This window comes from Terrapene carolina, unplaced genomic scaffold, assembly GCF_002925995.2.
Source record: "Terrapene carolina triunguis isolate 2854851 unplaced genomic scaffold, T_m_triunguis-2.0 Scaffold30363, whole genome shotgun sequence".
Lineage (NCBI taxonomy): Eukaryota > Metazoa > Chordata > Testudines > Emydidae > Terrapene > Terrapene triunguis.
In genome coordinates this window covers 1-9,099 of record NW_020694714.1, presented here as the reverse complement: position 1 = coordinate 9,099, position 9,099 = coordinate 1, and the positions used below count along the sequence as shown (strand labels likewise).

At 60.6% G+C, this 9,099-nt stretch overlaps 1 protein-coding gene across 2 annotated transcripts; it reads left to right on the top strand.

Annotated features, from left to right (window-relative positions):
• Window positions 1-1,798: 1,798 nt before the first annotated feature.
• On the top strand, window positions 1,799-6,256 carry LOC112122050. Of its 2 annotated transcripts, none has more exons than XM_024220905.2 (2): window positions 1,799-1,990; window positions 3,725-6,256. In XM_024220905.2, exon 2 carries the CDS (start codon window positions 4,408-4,410, stop codon window positions 5,722-5,724), a length of 1,317 nt encoding a protein of 438 aa, XP_024076673.2. In that variant the 5' UTR covers window positions 1,799-1,990; window positions 3,725-4,407; the 3' UTR covers window positions 5,725-6,256. The 2 variants fall into 2 exon arrangements, with proteins under 2 accessions (XP_024076673.2, XP_024076672.2); XM_024220904.2 differs by having other exon boundaries at window positions 1,799-2,042.
• Window positions 6,257-9,099: the final 2,843 nt, after the last annotated feature.

The following is a 9,099-nucleotide window of genomic DNA, read 5'->3' as shown; positions in this document are numbered from 1 at the left end:
TGATGTGGATGGGGATGAATGGATGGGGATGGGGATGGATAGATGGATGGATGGATAGGGAGGGATGGATGGATATGTATAGGGATGGATGGATAGATGGATGGATGGATGTGTATGGGGATGGATGGATAGATGGATGGATAGGGATGGGGATGGATGGATGGGGATGGATGGATGTGTATGGAGATAGATGGATGGAGGGATGGGGATGGATGAATAGATGGATGGGGATGGGGATGGATGGAGGGATGGGGATGGATGAATAGATGGATGGGGATGGATGGATGGGGATGGATGGATAGATGGATGGATTGGTGTGTATGGGGATGGGGATGGATGTGGATGGGGATGGATGGGGATGGGGATGGATGGATAGATGGATGATGATGGGGTGTGTGGGGAAGGAAGGGTGAATGGACAGACAGACTGACCAAAGTAGCCCAGACAGACTCCCTAGGAGCCGACCTTTGCCGGAGGGCGCTGGTCTCTGCCTTTAGGTAACCCAGTAGCCCAGGGCAATGACACAGAGCTGGGAAGTAGGTCAGCAGCATCCTTCATACCAGCGCATCCAGGCGATGCCCAGACTTGCCCTCACCTGGAGTACACACCCGCCCAGCTCCACGTGCCATGAGGACATGGGGCCAGTGCCTGGGGCGGCTCCTCCCTGGGAGGGGCGGTGGCTTGTTTGGGTGGAAATTCTCTTGCAGCCTTGACCTAGAAAGAGAAGAAAACAGAGTAGATGGTGGGAAGTGCAGGGAGAGACTCCGCAGAGAATGCCATGGTGCAGGCAGCTCAGTAGGGGGTGCTGTGCTGCAGGGAGCAGGACGGGGGGCTCACCGGGGGAGAGGGGGGGCTCGTGGCTAGGGCACCAGACACCTAGGTTCTCTTCCCAGCTCTGTTACTGGCCTGCTGTGTGATCTGGTGTCCCTGCCTCTCTCTGACTCAGTTTCCTCCGCTCCCCTGTGTCTATGTAGATTGTAAACGCCGTGGGGCAGGGACTCTCTGGCGCTCTTTATGCAGCAGCTAGCGCCGTGGGGCCCTGCTCCGTGACTTGGTGCTACCATAATACACCTAATAAATGACAAGTAAAGGAGGGAGGAGTATCCCCCCATTTACAGATGGGCAAACTGAGGCCCAGAGCGATTTAAGGGGCAGCAGGCTGGATGGTGGAACCTGGCGGCTCGGTGAGGGGCAGACGCTTTTGCAAACTGGGCCCTAAATAGGCTCTTAAAAATCTGGCCCCGGTCTTCCAAGGGCATGAGATATCTAACTCCCATTGGTCCCAAAAATGCCTAAACCCCTTTGGTGATCTCAGGCCTCGCCCCAGATCTCTCAGGACACAGCTTCCACCCCCCGTTTCTCTCCCCTCCTGGCACAGCTCCTGCTTAGATCTTCTCTCCGGGCGGCATCGGATCCCAGCAGCACGGAGCTAAGCCGCCCAGGCCCCTTTGCTGCTTCCAATCCCCCCCTCTCCTCCCTGCCCCATAGCCCCGTAGCCCCATTGTTCCTCTGGCTTTCGCACAGAACCTCTTTCTAGGCTAGTAGGTTGCTGGCGCTGCGCCCGGGCCTTAGCAGCAGCGTTGTGCAATATGCCAGCAGCGGACCTGTTTTGACTGCCTGGGCTGATAAATATTCAATGTTTACTGACCTATATTCCTAGTGCTCACATCTGCCGGCCCAGCGCGCGCGGGCGGGAGGGGGCGTCCAGGCCGAGCGTGCAGCTCCGCACACGCTCCCTGGCTCGACGCGAGGGCGTGGAAACAGTCCTCCCCGGGACTGGGTCAGTTGCACAACGGGCTCTTGTGACCCACTGGGCGTCCTGCCTTATGCAACCCACCTCCCCGCTCCAGCCCCACTGGCCTCCTTCCGGGAAAGAGCCAGGCCGGGGGAGGAAGGAGAGTGGGAAGCCGTCTCTCTCTTTTCGTCTGGCTTTCTGCGCTCCCCTCTGCCCAGGGTGGACGCGCCCAGGCCGATTGCCCTGCCACTGCCCGTACGTGCCACACTACAGCCGCCCTGACAGTCAAAGCAGGGGCGCTGGCAAGGTGGGGGTGTGGTGTGTGTGTGTTGCACTGGGTGATGTTGTGTGCATGGGGTACCGTGGTGGGGGTGCGTGGTGGGGGTGCCGTGTCTGATGGTTGGTGGGTACTGTGGTGCTAGCTGTATGGTGTGTATTGTGTAGTGTGTGTGTTGGGCTGTGTGTGGTGTCTGGGGGGGCAAGGTGTAATTGTGTTGTGCAGTGTGTGATGCGTGCATGGTGTGCAATGTGTGTGTGTGTGATGTCTCTGGGGTGTGTGTAATGGTAAGTGTGCAGTCTGTAGTGTGGGTGTGTGGTGCTGTGTGTAGTTGTATAGTGTGTGCCGTGTGTATGGTACAGTGTGGGTGTTGGGCAGTGTTTGTGTCAGGTCTGTGTGGGGCACAGTGTGTAATTGTGTAGTGTGCAGTGTTTGGTGTGTGTGTGTGCAGTATAGTGTCAGCTGTGTGATATGTACACGGTGTTCAGTGTGTATTGTGCAGTGTCTGGGGTGCAGTGTGTAATTGTGTAGAGTGCAGTGTGTGCGTGCATGGTGTATGTGTGCAGCGTGTGATGTGTGTGTGGTGTGCAGTGTGTAGTGTGTGTGCACGCAATGCACTGTGTGTAGCTGTGTGGTGTGCGGTGTGTGCTGGTGTGGTGTGTAGTGTCTGTAGTATGTGTGTGTGTGTGGTGTGCACTGTGTGTGTATGCAGTGTGTAGTGTGTGTGCATGGTGTATAGTGTGTGTCTACACACACACACACTATACACCATGCACAAACACTGCATACACACACAGTGCACACCACACACACACACTACACACTGCAAACACATAGTGCACACCACACACACACACTACAGACTACGGTGTGTAGCTGTGTGGTGAGGTGTGCAGTATGTGTGTGTGTGGTGTGCAAAGTGTAGCTGTGTGGTGTGCAGTGTGTGTGTGGTGTGCAGTGTGTGTGTGGTGTGTAGTGTGTGTGCACGGTGTGTAGCTGTGTGGTGTGTAATGTGTGTGCACGCGGTGTATAGTGTGTGCACGGTGTGTAGTGTGTGTGTACGTGGTGTGTAGCTGTGTAGTGTGTGTGTTTGTGTGTTGTGTGTGCGCGTGGTGCTTAGTGTGTATCTGTGTGGTGTGTGGTGGTTGTTGGTGCAGTGTGTAGCTGTGTGGTGTGCGGTGTAGTGTGTATGTGTAGTGTGTGTGCATGGTTCGCAGTGTGTAATGTGTGTGTGGTGTCTGTAGCTGTGTGGTGTGTGCCTGGTGCACGGTGTGTAGTGTGTGTGTGGTGTCTATAGCTGTGTGGTGTGTGTGTGCCTGGTGCGCGGTGTGTAGTGTGTGTTTGGTGTCTGTTGCTATGTGGTGTCTATAGCTGTGTGGTGTGTGTGTGCCTGGTACGCGGTGTGTAGTGTGTGTGTGTGGTGTCTAAAGCTGTGTGGTGTGTGCCTGGTGCGCGGTGTCTGTAGCTGTGTGGTGTCTGTAACTGTGTGGTGTGTGCATGGTGCGCTGTGTGTAGCCGGGGCAGCCCGGGTACCCGGCAGGCCGTGGCACACGCGTCGCCGTAGTGGGGCGGAATGTGGGGCGTGCTGCCCGCTGGGCCCGAGGCCTCTCCCGCCCTGCCCAGACCTGCTCGCCTGTGGCTTATGTAAGCGGCAGAGAGGGGTGTGACGTGCTGGGCCCCGGTCCAACCGCCCTCCGTGTCCTTCCTCCTAGGTGTTCCCTCCTCCTCCTCCCGGACCTGACACGGCTCCCGCCCCCCGCCCGCCTCACATCCCGCAGCGCCCGCAGCCCAGCCGCGTCTCCGCAGCCAGCCTCCCGGAGCGGGACACGGGCACCAGAGCTTCCCGGCGCGCCCGGCAGGCACGGAACGGACCCAGCCGAGCCTGAGCTGCCCGCCGGAATCCCACAGCTCCTAGCGGAACGGCAGCTCCTCCAGGCGCCCGGAAGATGATCCACAGGTGCCCAATGTACCCGCCGGCGCCCGAGGGTGCCCATCGTGGCTTGTTGGTCGCAGCTGGAGGGCCACTCACGGCAGTAGCTTGCCCGGTTACCCCGCTTGTTAACTGCTTGGGCTGAGGAGCTAGCGAGAATTGTCCGTTCCAGTGGCAGAGATCCGGGGGGCATTATCCCTGTAGCAGAGATCTAGGGCGCAGTGTCCCGGTGGCAGACGTCTGTGGACCCATAGCCCCGTGGCAGAGATCTGGGGTGTGCCATCCCCGTGGCAGAGATCTGGGGCACGTTATCCCCGTGGCAGAGACCCACGGGTGAGTTCTTGAGCCATCTCTAACCTCAACGTCCCGACCCTTCCCCGGCGACCGTCCTGGGCTCTCTGAGGCCACCGAAGGAATATCGAGGGTCAGAGCCGGGGTGACCTGGGTTCTATTGCTGGCCCCGTGATGGAGGGTCTCAGCTCGCCTGGCCAGTGCGTGGCAGGGGGGCCCCCCCCGGAGGGCGTGATGCAGCGGGCCCGGGTGCTGAAGGGCAAAGCCAGCGCCAGCTGCCGGCGCAAGCGGGAGTTCATCTCGGACGAGAAGAAGGACGCCAGCTACTGGGAGAAGCGCCGGAAGAACAACGAGGCGGCCAAGCGCTCGCGGGAGAAGCGGCGCTTCAACGACCTGGTGCTGGAGAGCCGGGTGCTGGCGCTCAACGAGGAGAACCTGCGCCTCAAGACGGAGCTGCTCCAGCTCAAACTGCGCTTCGGGCTCATCAGCACCGCCGCCTTCGTGGAGAAGAGCCAGCATCTCAGCGCCGCCAGCAGCGGCTACTCCAGCGCCTCCTCCCGGGCCCAGCACTCGGAGGACTCGTCCGAGACGGAGCAGTCCGGCCGGGATGCCGCTGGGGCCAAATACTCGCCGCGGGGCTCCCTCTCCGACATGTCTGACGTCTCCTCCCGGGACAGCCCGCTGCCGCGGACGCCGGGGGAGGCGGAGGCCGTGAGCAGGGCCCGGGGGGACGACGTGGCGCTGCGTCCCCCCGACCCCCAGGCCCCGGCCTCCCGGGGCGTCATCCTCTTCAGCGCCAACGGCTTCACCACGGTGGAGCCGCCCCGAGCCTGGGAGGCGCCGGGGCGCGGGGACGGGGCGGAGGACGAAGAAGAGGAGAAGGCCCTGGGGAGCTATGCCCAGCAGATTCCCGGCGGTCGCCATGGCGACTGTGAGGCCTATTGCCAGCAGGGGGAGCTGCAGGGCCCCCCCGAGGCATATGGCTGCCCACGGGCTGAGGGCTACGGCGCCCCTGCTGGCTTCCTTGGGGAGGAGGAGGCGCGGGAGGCCAGGCCGGAGCCCATGGAGATGGCGGTCGAGCCGAGTTCCCCCTTCGCGGGTTACTCCAGCGAGGAGAGTGGGGAGGAGCCCGGCTGGGGGTGCCCGCCTGCCCCCTACCCGCCCTCCCCGGACGTCAAGCTGGCCGCCCTGCCCCACAAGCTGCGCCTCAAGTGCCGGGCCCACAGCAGCGGTGGCCAGGACCTGGGCCCTGAGCCTGGCACCACCGGCTGCCAGCAGGAGGCGCCCGCCGACTGGGAGAGCGAGAGGCACGAGGAGATGGCGGCCCTGGTGCGGCAGGCGCTACTCCTCAACGGGCACCCCCCCGCCACCGGCGCCCTGGACAGACTCCTCTACTGCAGCCCCCCACCCCCCTCAGACAGGCCGGAGCCTGGGGACTTCGCCGGCGGGTGGAGGGGCAGTTGCCACAATGAGGGCGCCAGGCCCATATGAGTGGTGCCCCCGAGCGGGGCACGGACCTTGAACAGCTGCTGCCTGGGCAGGTGACGTGGACAAAGCCAACACTGACTGTCCTGCTGGGCCCGGGGATCTGCCCGGCTGGGATCCAGTGAGCAGAGAGATCCCTGTTCTGCTGGGCCCGGGGATCTGCCCGGCTGGGATCCAGTGAGCAGAGAGATCCCTGTCCTGCAGGGCCTGGGGATCTGCCCAGCTGGGATCCCGTGAGCAGAGAGATCCCTGTCCTGCTGGGCCCGGGGAACTGCCCGGCTGGTATCGGGTGAGCAGAGATCCCTGTCCTGCTGGGTCTGGAGATCTTCCCAGCTGGGATCTCGTGAGCAGAGAGATCCCTGCCCTGCTCGGCCCGGGGATCTTCCCAGCTGGGATCTGGTGAGCAGAGAGATCCCTGCCCTGCTCGGCCCAGGGATCTGCCTGGCTGGCATCGCGTGAGCAGAGAGATCCCCGTGCTGCTGGGCCTGGGGATCTGCCTGTCTGGGATCTGGTGAGCAGAGAGATCCCTGTCCTGTTGGGCCTGACGATCTGCCCAGCTGGGTTCTGATGAGCAACAAGATCCCCGTCCTGCTGGGCCTGGGGATCCGGAGAGCAGCAGGTTCAGCTTGGCTGAGCTCACAGATCTGGGAGCCGTCGGACGGTTCCCACCAAGCCAACATCTGAGCCCCACGTGCTGGGTGGGGCTGGCTTTGCAGGGAGAGAACCAAGCGGGGTCTCCCCATCCCCCCACCCCCTTTGGCTTTGGAGCCCCCTGGATGGTGACAGCGGGGTGCAGCCAGGGCCTGGGACCAGCAGCCTCCTTCATGCTGGGACTGTCTCAGCAGCGGCGCCGCCAGCCAGCCGCGTTGATGCCACTGGGACTCGTGGGGGGTGGGGGTGGGGGGGATTTTCTGAGTCAGGAAATATTTGATAAAAATAAAACTGTATCTTTAAAAAAAATCCAAATAAATGTCCCAAAAGGATTTTCCAAAGCGCTGTGGAGCCGCTGTGGGGGGAGGGTGTGGAATGAGAGAAGGAAAGAAAGTTGGATGGATGGATGGATGTGTATGGAGGGAGGAAAATAGATAGATGGAGGGGTGGCGATAGATAGCGGGGGTGTATGGTAGGGTGACCAGACAGCAAATGTGAAAAATCGGGATGGGAGGGGAGGTAATATAAGAAAAAGACCCCAAAATCGGGACTGTCCCTATAAACTCGGGACATCTGGTCACCCTAGTGTATGGGGCTAGATAGAGGGGGTGACTGTATGGGGCTAGATAGAGGGGGTGTACGGGGATGGATGGGTGGATAGATGTTAGATATGTCAGGGAATGGACGGGTGGATGGATAAGTAGGTGTGTACAGCATTGGATGGATAGATTGGAGGGGTGCATGGGGATAGAGGGACGTGTATGGGGATGGCTGGATGGGTGTGTGGGGGCATGGATGGATGGTTACATAGGGGAGGAGTGGTACAGGGTGCACACCCTTGGCTGCTGGAGGGGTTGGGGTGGAGCCAGGAGGGGGTGCTGTGCTAGCAGGTGGCGGCTGGTCCGTACGAGGTGGGTCTCGGACCCCATGCCTCCCCGTGTTTTCAGAAGAGGGGGTCTGGGCCTGTGGTTTTTGCTTCCCATCCCCTTTTGGGGGCTTAGATCCACGGTGGCCCCCATGTTAAGAACCCAGGGGCTCTGCAGCCTGAACCCCTGCTGACAGGAAGAGGGGGTTAGAGCGACTGTACCTTGGGGTATACCCCAATAGCCCCCCAATGCCCCCCAATACCCAGGGGACAGCATGGAGCCGTGCCCTGGGACTCAGACACCCACCGCAGCGGAAAGGGTGTCACCAGGAGACAGGGGAGGGGAAGCAGGGCAGTGCTGCCTAATGATCTGAGTGCAGCCCAAAGAGCCAGGACTCCTGGGTTCTATCCCTGGCTCAGTAGAACCCAGGAGTCCTGGCTCCCAGCTCCCGCTTCTGCTCTAACCACTAGACCCCCGCTCCCCTCCCAGAGCCAGGACTCCTCCCGTGGCAGGCTCAGCAGGCGGCGGAGACGGGGTGCTGGCAGGGGGCACTGTGTGGTGTGTTGGGGGGCATCTCTCCCTGGCGCTGCTCCCCCGGTACTGAGGTTACTATCTGGGCCAGCACCGGGCCTGGCTGGCATCTCAGCGTTAGTAGGTCAGGCAGCTAAAGTAGGGCAGCGCCAGCACCCCGAGGGCACTCGCGTCAGCAGCCATAATTGACAGCGCGGGGGAGGGAGCGTCCGGTGCAGGCCACGGGGGTTGGGAGGTGGGGAGCGCCTGTGTGGGTCAAGGGAGCATCCCAACTCTGGAGGGGAAGGAGGGGTGGTGAGGCCCTGGGGATAGACAGAGGGGTACGTCCCACACAGCATACACAAAGTATCACACAGACACACAAAATACAGACAACACAACACACAGACCCAACAACCCACTACTCACAACAGCGCAGAGACAAAACACCATGTACACACACACAAACCAACACGCAAACGCACCAAACACTAGGCACACTCATGCAAAACAGTACTGACAAATACACAACACAAAGGCACAACAACACACACACAAAACAACACACTGTATGCAAAATACAGACACCCCCCCACAGACAAAATAACACATTCTGCAAACAACACACATGCTCATGAAAAAAATACATGCCGACACACAAAATAATTCAAACACACACACAGCACAGACAAAAACAATGCACATGAAACACATTCATGTGAAACAACACACGCAGATGCATACACACACACACACGTATATGCATGCAGTGCGCACAACATAACACACAACCCCCCCTCCCACGACACACAGACAAAGCAACAACAGAGCGCAACACAGACACACAGCACCCATATGCCCTCTGCAGTTCTTGGAGGAGGTGGGTGTGCTGGGGGACGGAGACAGCCGTGGGGAACCCCCCGCCCCAAACACAGGGACATCGTGCCCCAAATCCTGCTCACTCTGGGAGGTCAGCTAGGGAGCGGGGAGGGGGGGACCCCAATCCCACTGGACTGAGTGTAGGGGAGAGGGCCAGGCCAGGGCCCAGTCCGGGCCTGGGGCCCTGCCCCACACACATAAGAACTTGTGTGTGGGGCAGGCGGGGGCAGCCCAAGGGGTCCAGGAGATAAGTGCTCCCCTCCCAGAGCTGGGGATAGAACCCAGGAGTCCTCCTCCTAGACCCCCCCCCCCCCCAGAGAACACAGACAGGCTCGGAGCTGTCTGTCCCCCCACATTGCTCCTGTAAGAGCCGAGTTCCCCCCGCCACCCTCCAAGTCAGGGCAAGATAATCCCCGATTAACATGGGCAGGAAGAAAGCACCAGCGAAAGTAGGTCATGAGCTGCCCCCCCTCCC

Bases quoted from the DNA above. Each gene is read 5' to 3' on its own strand.
- LOC112122050 (XM_024220905.2), top strand. From the start codon at position 4,408: ATGGAGGGTCTCAGCTCGCCTGGCCAGTGCGTGGCAGGGGGGCCCCCC.